Source organism: Achroia grisella, unplaced genomic scaffold, assembly GCF_030625045.1.
Source record: "Achroia grisella isolate CSIRO2021 unplaced genomic scaffold, CSIRO_AGI_Agris_v1 utg976, whole genome shotgun sequence".
NCBI lineage: Eukaryota > Metazoa > Arthropoda > Insecta > Lepidoptera > Pyralidae > Achroia > Achroia grisella.
Genome location: NW_026713078.1, coordinates 2015458 through 2029788, shown reverse-complemented (window position 1 = coordinate 2029788; position 14331 = coordinate 2015458). Strand labels below are relative to the sequence as shown.

The 14331-nt window shown below is 33.4% G+C and overlaps 1 protein-coding gene across 1 annotated transcript in view; it reads left to right on the top strand.

Moving 5' to 3' along the window:
- The window catches only part of LOC131854297 (uncharacterized), a 20121-nt gene extending 5790 nt beyond the window's left edge, over window positions 1-14331 (top strand). The window contains exons 2-7 of the mRNA XM_059205395.1: window positions 10755-10892; window positions 11085-11192; window positions 11458-11616; window positions 11977-12158; window positions 12893-13565; window positions 13979-14331. Coding sequence (XP_059061378.1) covers window positions 10755-10892; window positions 11085-11192; window positions 11458-11616; window positions 11977-12158; window positions 12893-13565; window positions 13979-14122 — 1404 coding nt within the window. The 3' untranslated portion in view covers window positions 14123-14331. The remainder of the gene's footprint in view (window positions 1-10754; window positions 10893-11084; window positions 11193-11457; window positions 11617-11976; window positions 12159-12892; window positions 13566-13978) is intronic.

Below are 14331 nucleotides of genomic sequence, written 5' to 3'. Positions count from 1 at the left end.
TCAGTTGTCTAGTACCAATTACCTTGTAAGCACAGCTTAGATTGGGACTAGATGTCGTTGTATAAATTCTCCTGTCTTATTTTTACTATTTCTCGTGTCACAGCCAAGCTGGAGGTCTGTTAATAGGACGGGCTATGTCAAGTATCTGGTTACTATTTTCTTTAATTTTTCTTGAAACACATATTTCAGTATTATCTTAGATTTCCGGTTCTGGCAGACAAAGTATTACTATTTGTACAGATAAAGGCTTTGATAGAAATAGCTTTTAGATCCTAGAAATAGTAATTAATATGTGTATACCATGAGTGTCATGACAAATCAATAGAGGGCTACATGCCCTCTATTGATTTTAATATCTTTATAGATAAGGAATTGTGATTTCTCAAGTGAACCCTTAAATTCTTATACATAAACTAACTGTACCAGCAAACGTTGTTTTGCCTTAAAATAAAAAAAAAATTAGGGGTGGACTACAACATTTAGGGGGATGAAAAATAGATGTTGGCCGATTCTCAGACCTACTCAATACACTCACAAAATTTCATGAGAATCGGTCAAGCCGTTTCGGAGGAGTATGGGAACGAAAACTATGACACGAGAATTTTATATATAAGATATGTAAATCGAGATATAAAAACAATATGTTCGTTTGAGACACATAGATAGTTAACTAATTCTGTTGATGACAATCGCTTCTTCAAAATACCTGTTCCTTGCGAATCAGTAACCAATATATTATAATTATTCATTATCACTAGCCGGAAGATAATAAACCCTTGATGTGTCATTCATTTCTTAATATGATCTTTTCCTTATACCTCGTTTGACTTCCTGGAAATATTGTAGTTTCTGATCGTATAACAATAATTATGAATTGATATAAATATTGGGTCAATGTTACTCATAGTGTAATAAGTAATTAATTGATATTTTGCCGTTTTAGTTTATTTAAATATTTATGTGATTACTTAAGTTAAGACTAAGAAACTTAAGTAAAAGAAAGAAAAATAAAGTTTTGAGTAAACTTGGCTTATTTTCTACCATTTTTTTACCATTTTCTACCATTCTACCATGCTATTCAATTAATATATCTAATCGAGTTTTAACGAATAATTTTATGGTTATTAAAAGATATTGACCTATGTAAATACCTTCGTTTATAACCAAATTACTCGTGTTTTAAGATCTCTCTCTTGTTAGCTATTTATCCCATATGGTGGTGGGGTCAGCTTTCCTTGATTTTCTCCGCCACGTTACCCTATCCCGGCCATCGTCTTCAGAGACCTCGCACTTCGTCATGTCTCTACCAATTACATCCTCCTTAGTAAGACCAGATTAACTATATTTATAATAAAACGTTTTGTTTTCCCGAAAAGTCAGAGTGTATTTGAAAAGGATATTGTTTTCTCTTTTTAGCTTTTTGATAGTTCTTCTCAGTTTAAACTACTTACCTGAAATGATGACAAGAAATAATGTACTAAGAAAATACACAATTTTTAACTGACAATAATAATCTACAGATAATATCTTATTCTTATAAAATGTATTTTAAAGAAAACAGGTATTTTTCCAATTATTAGTAGGTACTTACATCTTATATCAAAATAGAAGACCAATTCAAACTGCATATTTATACAAAATTTCTTAGACATAGGTAATGTCTTTTTTTGCAAGAAGCAGGTGTCGAGATATTTCCCAAAACCTGTTCTTTTAAAGGTCATTTTTCTTTATCACCCGTGAATTATATTATTACTTTAGGAAACTAGTTTTCTTCGCAATTTAAATGGCGTTAAAGTAATTAGATTTGAAGTTAAATCTTACTTATTCATTTCAATATTGACCCAAATAAAATATGTTATAAAAAGAGGACTTAAATCTAGAATTGTTCTTTATTAACTCACAAAGAATTGAAATGATATTTATTATATTTTAATAAATTTTCTTTCGCTAAAGTGAGTATTTGATCAGTCTAAGGGTATATTCGTAACAGAGAGTCCTATGCCCCTCAATGATATCCAAAATGTGCTATTCCAATAATATCTTTTAGTTATAACTTGGTGATTTTAATTATTACTATTTATCACAATTTACTGCTTCTATTTATTATAGGTATAGGTACGAGTGCATACCATTTCATAGCGAATTTTGTTATTATTTAAATAAGTTATTTGTTAAACAACATTTGAAATTATTGTTTACAATCTAAAGATATATTTACCATACATTGATGCGTTATAAGAAACAACTTATGGGGAAATGATGTCATATATTATAGACTTAATACTGTTTACTTCGATGTTATTGTGAGTCGTAATGTTATTATAATAAGATTATAAATTACAATACAGATGTCGCAATGATACGGTCAGTCAGGAGTGCCTAATCAATTGATATATTTTTTGTATTGTTACGAGGTCAGTGCCTCAGTAGATTAAGTTGTGATTTCAGTAGCAGAATTGTGTGTACATGATTTTTTTATGATCATTATTACCATACTTTGTCTTCACTATATCATTACCATAAAACATATCTAGTTATTAGCACTTGTTGAATTTTTTGATCATAAATCGTATGCGTCTAAACTAAGCTTTAGAGTAATAATATAAGCTTACAGTATTGGCAAGTAAAACATACCAGAACGCATCAAATCAAAACGAATCCAAATATAGTTCCTTTATGTAGGATTTTTATATTTTAGCCGTTCATGAACGTAACATTTTTTCCCTACCATCCAGTTCAATATACAGATTTAATTGAGAAGAACTGGCAAGAACTCAACTGAATTTCTTTTTTTTAATAGTTATTTTATTTACTTTGCGTACTTATATAGGTCTATGTCTAACATTAAGTGAAAATTTCGTGCATGAACTACCACGCCATGCACGTTTGTCATTCAAGTAATCGTTTAGTGTAAGTGTAAGTGTAAGTGATGTTTTGAATTTATTTAGAGGTAATTCCAGTATATCCTTCGGTATTTTATGGTAAATTTTTATACCCATTCCCATGACATGGACTTTTTCTAAACGATAAAACTTAGCTATCAGCGCAGATAATATAATATCAGCAAGTTTGTCTATAAATCTAGTATTAATGTTATAAATGTGGCTGTTCCTTGGAAATAAGTGAAGATTTGAAATAAAATAGATGTGATCAATGTTCCCCTCATTCATAATCGCCATAATTAAATTCGAAAAACTCTTGCTATTCTGACGAGATAATAATATTATGGTTATAATAACTTAATTAAGGCAATATTTCTGTTTCCTAACATAAGCACTATTGTCTAGATTTTGTACCAGTAAATACAAGTACATCTATAAAATGTTGCAAAGCTATTAAAAAAACATACGTAATATAAAGTGCTGCAGCGCCATTGAGGCATGTAAAATTCCATGCAAAAATACAGATTTGTGAAGAACTAGGTATCCGAAGAACCTGTGTCATGGAAAGCTATATGCATGGATACCCTGAAATAATTTAATAAAATTTCTTGTACTTTACAATAATATAAACTTTGGTTATAGTAACACAACGAATCTCAAATTAGTCATGATATAAATGATGACACAATCCAGTTGTATTGTAATATTTATTGAGTTTTAATTTACGAACTAAATATAATTAAAATAAAAAGGAAGTATATTATGTTACAATAACGAATTTTAAAATTTGCAGACGGTAAAGTTAGACCTAGGTTTAGATTATACAGCGTGTACTTTGTAATTATATAAATATTAATTTGATATATAACAATCCATGATTACGTTAAATTTTACATACAAATAGAACAGAATAAAATTTACTTTATAATCATTTCTACCTTTACCTGATTATGACATTCATTTAAGAGATTTAAAAAAATCATTTTGATTTACTAATATCTAGACACGCGGGAGCGTGTCAAAGCCGAGTTCAAGTAAGAGAACTGGCAAGCCACTTTTGACCCCTCATAACTCAAAAACTCTTTCACATAAACCTGTCAAATTTGGTTCATTGTATCTTACTAGTCTTACTAATCTTATAAACGCGGAAGTTGTTGAGTATGGATGGATGTTTGTTACTCTTTCGCGCTAAAACTACTGAACGGTAAACTTTACAGTAATATATGTAGCTTATACATCAGAATATCTGATAGGCTATAGATTTCACGCAGGTGAAACTGCAGGCACTGCTAGTGTCATATACGAAGTTTTGTGAGTGTTGACGGATGGATGTTTGTTTATTAGTCTTTCGCGCAAAAGCTACAGAACGGATTTCGATGGAACTTTACAGTAATATAACTTATACATCAGAATATCGGATAGGCTATAGAGTTCACGCAGATGAAACTGCAGGCACTGCTAGTGTCATATACGAAGTTTTGTGAGTGTTGACGGATGGATGGTTGTTTATTAGTCTTTCGCGCAAAAGCTACAGAACGGATTTCGATGGAACTTTACAGTAATATAACTTATACATCAGAATATCGGATAGGCTATAGAGTTCACGCAGGTGAAACTGCAGGCACTGCTAGTGTCATATACGAAGTTTTGTGAGTGTTGACGGATGGATGGTTGTTTATTAGTCTTTTGCGCAAAAGCTACAGAACGGATTTCGATGGAACTTTACAGTAATATAACTTATACATCAGAATATCAGATAGGCTATAGATTTCACGCAGGTGAAACTGCAGGCACTGCTAGTGTCATATACGAAGTTTTGTGAGTGTTGACGGATGGATGGTTGTTTATTAGTCTTTTGCGCAAAAGCGACAGAACAGATTTCGATGGAACCTTACAGTAATATATGTAGCTTATACATCAGAATATCGGATAGGCTACTGATTTCACGCAGGTGAAACTGCAGGCACTGCTTGGATGGTTGTTTATTAGTCTTTCGCGCAAAAGCTACTGAACTGACTTTGATGAAACTTTACTGTAATATAGTTTATATATCAGAATAACACATAGGCCATTAATTTCATGTGGGTGAATCTAGGGGCACAGCTAGTATTATAGACGCGGAGGTTTGTGAGTGTGGACGTATGAATGTATGTTTGTTACTCTTTCGCGCAAAAGTTACAGAACGGATTTCGATGAAACTTTACAGTAATATAGCTTATACATCAGAACAACACATAGGCTATAAATTTCAGTGAAGCCGCGGGCACGGCTCTTTTCTCATAAATCGCCTGCTATATTTTGCTACCTGCCAGTTTTTTATGCGTTCATATTGCAGTCGGCGTATCAATCAAGTTTGCTTTTATATTTGAGCAAACATTAGCCCAATTTACGTCCAACGTACAATATGAATAATACTCGATGGCCATTATGTAAATATTATTCATAAATTCATATAGTGCTTGGCGAATCGGTCACCATTACATGTCAGTTTGTGTTATTATCATTTATTATTAAAATCTATTATAAGATGCTACGTAGTTCCTTAACGGATTTTCCAGAATACACCATTCGCTTCGAATCGTATTTATTTTATAATTGCCTGTATCTATCAAAGTTTTTGTTGGATGTCCGCGTTTGATTTTTTTTTTAATTATCATCGTCCGTCTGGCTTTGATGTTCATTTTTGTTATTTCATTCGTATTGGTTGAATATTTTTTGGTGATTATAGGTTCTTGCTGATTTAAATTGTTTTGGATGACAAATCTACAAGAACAAGACTTGTTACTGAGGGGCAGGAGATTATTAGTAATGTGGACTAACCATTGCGAGCAATATACCATGTTAGGTTGACCATCATGCATGGAAGACATATATATATTCTTGATAAATTTACACAATGGGCGAACTAACCTCATGCTCATTTTATCAACCTCCACTGGTGCCCTATCAGCATAAATTGTTAGCGCAGGCCGATACACTATTCAATTATAATACATAAATAAATACTTGTTACTACAATCCTGTAAGAAGGAGGTTTACTTTACTATTTAACCACAAAATAGTTGATCTATTGTTGTTCTTACAATCAATGAAAATGCATGCGTAAGGCATTGTTTAATTTTGTATTCTTCTATATTTATTTTCTATGATGTTGAACGAAAAAAAAACATTTTAATATTTAAACAATTTTAATATCCGTCCGTTATAATCATCTATTAAAATATTACTAGTTTATCGTTAACTCTTTCTGATTTAGCTGTTTAGTACACTGTTTTACTTTCGATAGTCGCGGATTTGATTTTTCGCAAGGTAGGTACAAACATTTGTACTCATGAGTATGTTTGTTTGTATCGGTCAGTATGTCTTCTAAGTATATTATGTATGGTTTAGTTGTTATGTATGTATTTACAAAAATAAATGTATAAGAATTTGTATCAATAACTAGTATCCATAACACAAGCCCTACTTATACATTATTTATATTATTAATCGGGTCTTAACACAAATAATTTTATGGCAAATAAAGGTCGACGTTTCGACTAGGTTGCACTAGCCGTGGTCACGACCTGACTGTAACGTCGAGAGGTTAAGACCAGGTTAATAATATACATAATGTATATTAAACACGAAAGTTAAAAAATAACAAGCTCTACTTAGTTTGATAGTAGATGGCGCTATATGAATTGTCCAATGATAAAGAAGTCACTAATCCTTATTTTCAATAATTTTCTCCCCACTGTTGTATAACACTAAATAATTTAGCTGAAAAATACCATTATCAGTATCATTGTACCAACAATACCAATGAGGGGTAATCTATTAAAGGACATGTGAAATCTGATACAATGACGTAAAATTATATATTCGCTTTTATGATTAGAGTGTGACGGATATGTGCATTTAATAAACATTAGGTGGGAAATACTATGTAATGACATGTCCTTGTTATCCAGTACTAACTGGCGAGTGATGTAACTTGAGGCTAACATGACGATAAAAGCAAACAATACACAGCAAAACCTATTTATGAATCTTGGGGACTATTCTGTTTAGGTTACGTTTGTAGATTAAATTGTTTAGGTACACTGCTATAATCTATAGTAATACCACAGATAACATAATATTACATACTCGTAGTAATAGTGTATATTTTTTATTGGCTGATAATGCGCGCCAACGGTATATGCTGACGGGGCACTAGTGGAGGATGACAATAAGATGAGCATGAGGTCAGTTATCCTATGATGACAAATTCGCTAGGAATTTATCACTATGATGTCCAGGGAGAACCATAAAGTAAATCTAACAAGGTACATTGTTTTCAATGGGGTTATTAGTCCATATTACTAATAGTCCCCTTACCCCCTCTATAGCAATATTGAGTTTGTAATGTTTATTTCTTTTGTTTTTACCGGCTGAATTGCAATTGGATCTCAATTAAAATTGGTGTGAAGATTGATTGTATCACAAGACAGGACATAACTTAGTTATTATTTTAAAAATGCAGATGTTGGAAGAAGTTTATACTAGCATATACTAGTATATACTGGTGGTCGCTGTATTTTGATCCTAAAAATATTAATTCATTTATCGAAATTGATCCAAAATTAGCGAAGGTCATTATGTCATTCTTCGGTCGTCCGTTAAAAAGACCGGTTTTGGTAATGTCCGGTGAATATAGAATACTGCATCCTATACTCTCTTTACAAAAAATGCATTCGAATTACTTTGAATAAAAAACAACATTATATGAGGACTATTAAAAAGTTTTTTATGATTTTTAATAAAGTCATACGCTCAAATTGATTGAAAAATCGAAATCAAAAGTCGTGTAGGACAATTTAGCTGCTTATCAACTTAATTTTTTTTTGTATTATAAAATTCAGTTCAGTTTCCGTTCAGTTCAGACTACAGATTCAATTGAGAAGAATTGGAAGACACTCAATTGAATTTTGGACAATATTTTTTTTTATATTTTATATTGGTGTCTATGTTTAATATTAAATGAATGATAAATGAATCCCGTGCCTGAACAACTATTGCCATACACGAGCAGATCACGTGCTATAAAAATTGTTTTTAAGTCTCTGTTTACCTCATCTAGGATTATAGTGATACATATATGTTATTATTAAATAATTGTTATGTTCGTGTCTTTTAAAACATAATATATGAAACTCCATTAATTTTTTTAACCTGTTTATTCTTATTATTGGATCAATTATTATAGATCATATTTAACGTAATACTACTACTATTTACTAGACTTAATACAGTGATTTTATTTAATTGAACATAAATTGTGTTAACTTATAAATTGAATTTTTCCGCCGCTCTCTTGAGGTAAACCTATAAATTTAATTTTTGCACCCCTCTCTTGAGGTAAACCTATGAATTGAATTTTTGCACATCTCTATTGAGGTAAAGTACGGTTCTCGACAACATATATTTTCTTCAATGGCTGATAATGGAAAGGTTCATGTAACGATTTACGCTGGCGGGGCTGGAGGATGATAAGATGAACATGAGGTCAGGTTAGTTAGCCCATAGTGATAAATTTACCAAGAATTTAAAATGGTAGTTTTCAGTGGGAACCGCGTGGAGGTCAATCGGATGTGGTACATTGGCTAGTAAACGGAGTACTAGTCAACATTACCGTATTTATATTCATAAGCATGTAGTAAAAAACTGTTATTTCAATATTACAAACTGACACTACAATTTTATTTATATGTATAGATTACATCATTACACTAATACCACAGATAACATAATATTACATACTAATACTATACTAATTTACAATAATGTTTACTGTATAACTTAAAAGTTAAATTATATTGATAACGCTGAAAGCGACTCCCGCTGTGAAGGTTTATTTGTTGAGTTACTAAATAATAGATATTTTAACACGTGTATTAAGATGTATAAATAATCAAAGGTTATGTCAAGAAGACGAGGTCCGGTTCCTGATGAATGAATCGTGATTCTGTGAATCAAACGCATCACCCGTGATTATAGTAAATATTAGGTAAATGCGTACAGAATTGACGTAACTGCGCTAAAATAAATCGCCTTGTTTGTGTGAATCATAATTGTAAATATTTATCATGCTTATAACCTGCTTAAAACGTTTTTATTATTGTTTATTATATATGTATATATTACTTACTTTATAAACATAGTGACAAACAACAGGATTGGCGAGTTTTGTAGATTTATAGATGACGTATAGACAACGACGGATAAGAAAACTGCGTTGGTTTGGACATTTGAAAAATAAGTAAATAATCCCGGACAACTCACTTTTTTTTTTCGGACGACCGTAATACTTTTGGCCGCAGTTGGCCTTTACAGCTTCACCGGACGATAGGGGGCGAGTGCAGATGGCACTCCAAACTCGCGGAAGGACTTATGGAGCGGCTGAAGGCCAGCTCCCCCCTGAAGGATAGGATTTTAGTCTGAGGGCACCGCTAGGGGTTCGAACCTCGGCTCAGGCCGTCGTAACATCGGTTCCCGTTTGAATTGGACGGGGGATCGATCGGAGGGGCGACCGGGGGCGCCGGTGTGGAAAGCCTGGTCGCGCTCAGGCGCCCGCGCGCCCGTTTGAATGCGCGATATGGTGTGTATGAGGTCGTCGTCTTCGCCGGCGAGGACGGTGTCGTGTGTGTGTGTAAAAGTGTGGTCGGGGTGGAACGGGTGGACCCGTGAGGAGGTTTACTGCCGTTATAGGGTCGTCGGGGTCAATGAGAACGTGCCTCGAGCGACGTTGCCGTGAATGTCGGATATTACTCCTCGGTGCATAGTCGACCGCACTAGTCGGTACGGTTATAGTCATAAGTGGGTTAGGGTGGGATTGGGCAGAGTCGAAGTAGCGTCTGATAACTCACACAGTGCCATCTAGTTATAAACTACATTATGGGTACTACAGACAATTATGGGCATACTTGAATACTTTTTGTGAATATACATGCACTAGCTGTGCACCCAGTTTCACTTGCGTGAAATTTATAGCCTATGTTTTATTCTGAAGTATCTTACTAATATTATATATGTTAGAGTTTGTGAGTTTGCATGGATAGATGTTTGTTACTCTTTCACGCAAAAACTACTGAATGGATTTTGATGAAACTTTATAGTAATATAGCTTATATATTAGAATAAGATATATGCTATAAATTTCATGCAGGCTTACTAGTTGTGTACTTACAACTAGTATGCTATATTATTAAGTATCATTAAAACCCATTCAGTACTTTTTGCGTTAAAGAGTAACAAATATCCATCCATCCACACTCACAAACTTCCGCGTTTATATTATTAGTAACATAATATACATAGAAAAACAACCATACAAACAAAAATGTTAATTATTCATGAATACAAAACTTCGGATTGCCTGAAGATACTCGTATATAGAATCCGCGAGTATTGGAAAGTAAAATAGTATGCTAAACTGCTAGATCACCACGTATACATAATATACTTACATACATATCCATTACGGACAATTTATGCACATCCTCCTTAAAGGCATCATCTCTACTAATGTTGTAAATAGGAAAGTAACTCTATCCGGCTGTCCGTCGAGGTGAAGGCATGCCTTCACCCCAAAACTACTGAACCGATTTAAATGAAATTGAATACAGATAGTCTAAAGCCGATAAGAGAAAAGAGGAAAAGAGATAAGCGAAAAATAGGATGAAACGGGTGGTAAGCGGGGATGGAATGATTTAGCCTAAATAATTAAAAATGCTACCAAGATAAGGCATTATTAATAATCTACGCAGGCGAAGACGCCGGAACGGTTAGTATTTCATAAAACAAAAAAAATATACATTTATCTTAATGAGAATTTTTATCTATTTACAGGTGGCATCGGTAGCAGCGGAAGCGAATCCCGTTAACATCTTCAAAATCGACATCACCCCCGAGGAGGCGCAGCAGTACCTGAACAGCCCCCCATTCACGGACCCTCAGCTGTCAGGGAGAACTGCTGTCTTACCACTGGTAAATACTCTTGTACCTTTATTTCTTTAATTGTCGTTCCGACCTCGAACCTCTCTTTATAAGAAAGGATTCGGTCTATAGCAAAGTATTTATTTAAGCCTAGTTACTTTGATCTACGAATGATCACAACATTATTAATATAAAAAGAAGCAGGGTGAAGTTGAAAATTTAATTTATTATGAAATATTCCAGGTGAAATACAACGACCCTAAGTTTCGAACTGCCGAAGCAGGTCCCACACTAGGCCACTACTGGAAGAATGGACGGGAGATTGAAAACACCGATGACTACTTAGAAGAGGTATCAAATCCAGATGTACTTCTCTTAATATCATAGCCAAACATCAACTGTACGGACATTATATAATCTCATGGCCCTTATGGTAACTCCTATTTATAGCCATTTGTGAGGACAACGATGTTATACCTCCGTAATCCATAATTCCACTACCATATCACCTATAGAGAAATTTTACTCTCAAGGAGAATAATGTAAGTAAATAGAGAAATTTTACTCTCAAGGAGAATAATGAAATTTCTATCTAAATGCGTAAATTGTTTTCCAGGTTTACGACGCTTCCCAATTTCACGGTCAAGACGGACTTGGAGCTTATGCGTATGGTTACAAAACACCTGAATCAGCCAAAGTTGAAAACCGCGTCCACTCAGGCGACGTTACTGGTTCCTACATATACAAGGCTGGAAGCAGTAATGACCTTATTAAGGTAAATGATAATAAAATGACTAAGATGTTATACACTTCTGAAAAAAATAAAATGCTACCAATAGAGGATAACATGAGGAGATAAGATTATCTCCACACACACAGATACACAGAAAGCTAATTCCTCAGTGATAGAATGAGCTATACTTTACTTTTAAAAGATTTTGAGATTTTTTCACATGTGAGATTTTTAAGAGTTTTTGACACATGGACATGAGATCAGGTAAATTAGCCCAACGTGACAAATTCACCAGGAATTTATCATGATAGTTTCCAGGGTGAATCGAGTAGAGGGTATGCTTAGTATATTAAAGAGCGAACTACTTATTATCACATTATAAGCATATTAATTTTTTGCTAGGTCAAATACTGGGCAGATAGTCAAGGTTTCCATCAAGAAGACAATCTTCCCAAATACCAACCACAGCCTGTGCAAGATACCGAAGCAGTGAGGCTGGCCAAGATAGCTCACGAGAAAGCATGGAAGGAAGCAGCTGATGCCAATCTTCATCCTTACCAAAATTTGCAACAACAGCAACCACAGTTAGTATCTATGAATAATGACTTGTTTTTTTATAGAAATCTTATTAATATAATAATAACGTAATCATATTTTCCTATTTCAGTATTATCAACTATATGGGTATAATTTATAACTGCCTTGTTGGTCTAATGGTTTAGCGCATCGTCTTACGATCGCGGGTTTGATTCCTCGCACGGTAGAAACATTGGTATTCATGAGTATAATTATTGTTGTGGGTCTTAGTGTTATCTATGTATAATATATTTGTTCGACATTATGGACAAAACTTTGTATATTATACTTTATCGAATCTTCAATAGCTTATTCAGTATTCGCACGGATTGTACATAATACTATCTAACTTATGTGCATTATGGGACACAGTTATCTAGATACTTTAATGTAATACTTACAATTAATTAAGGCCAGTAAGACAAATATAAATATTTTACTATTTTTAATTAATATATAAAATCAATATTTTAATGTACATGGGTTAGTTTACTCCCATCTGTTAATATACATCGTCTAAAGCGACAACATCGTATGGCTATTGCCGCAACATATATCTACTTTTAATCTAGAATAGAGTATTTTTCAAATGACAATAAAATTTTTCATGCAGATATAGTGATTCGAAGATTACACGCGCATACGTACAATTTTATAGTACAGCAACAATATTAGTGTCGATAATAGTCTGACTGTAATAATTTTGATAAATGTATATTATAATATATTTCCATCTGTTCAGGTATCAAAATTCACAGAATAACCAAGCATACCAAAGATACCAGCAAGGATTCCAAAGTCAACAGGGCAATCAAGGATTGGGAGTACTACATGCAAACCAGGGTCAAAATCAGCAAGGATTCCAAGGTCAAAGTGGTCTAGGATACCAAGGCCAACAAAGCAGTGCATTCGGAAGTCAACAAGGTGCTCCAGGATTTGGTCAGCAAGGAATCGTTGATCAAGCAGGTGATCAAGGATTTGGTAGCTCTCAAGGATTCCAGAGTCAACAAGGAATACAAAGTCAAGGCTTTGGAAATCAAGGATATAACAGTCAACAAGGTAGCCAAGGTTTTGGTGGACAAGTTCAACAGCCAAATCCCGGATTTGGAGCTCAACAATCAAGTCAGTACAAATCTCAAAATCAACAATTCCAAGATTATCAAGCACAAGGCTCTGCTCCACAAAGCTACGTAGCAAATGCTGAAGGGAACTCCGTAAACCGTGAACCAAAGTCATACCAACAGAATTATGCTGGTCAGCAACAGTACCAAACTCAAAGTCAAGGACAGGTTGGACAGCAGGCAGTAGCGAGTGCGCAGTACAAATCTGTACAAGAACAATATCAAAAGAATGCAGACCAACAGTACGAGTCTGGTCAATATGATGCTGCTAAATACCAGGATCCTGAGCCCACTGTGAGTTGAATTTAATATTTTATCCAAAGAACTTACCTGATTTTTTATCAAATGATATTAGTAGAATTAGAATTGCAAAAACAAAAATAATATTTAAAATAATATGAGATGTGAAAGAGGTGATGAAATATCAAATTGAATAAAAATATTAATAGACAAAACCCTCAAAATTTAACTACAATACTAATAAGGAAGGCTGTGTACTAACATTCTTGGATAGGACAATATCAATAATTTTATAACTAAACAAAATTTTATAAAATATAAATATAAAATATATTATATAAACTTAAATCCAAATTGAGTATACGAAGAAATATGCAACATTAATTTTAAATCATTTAATAAAAGTTTTATTAAACAGTGAAATGTTTTAGTAGTTATACAAATTTGATGAATATTTCTCATTTCAGGGTCCTCCACGAGGTTTCTTTTACAGTTACACCTACCCTGTATCTATCATAACAGCCAAGAGTGAACTGCAAGGAGGTGGTGTCAATCCTGGACATCCTGTAGATCACGATACAGTAGGAGTGTCTGGACAGCATCAACAGTAAAAATTACGAATTAAAACAAAAGCGTTATGATGTATAATTTGAAGTTGTTAAACAATTTCAATATACAATAAAAAGTGATAATCTTAGGTTAAATGATAATTCGAGAAATTCGGTGGCATTCCCAATTATGAGCATAATACATATTATAATGTACAATCGCAAGAAATTTATAAAAGTATACTGATTTATTTGCACTGTATATTTGTGTT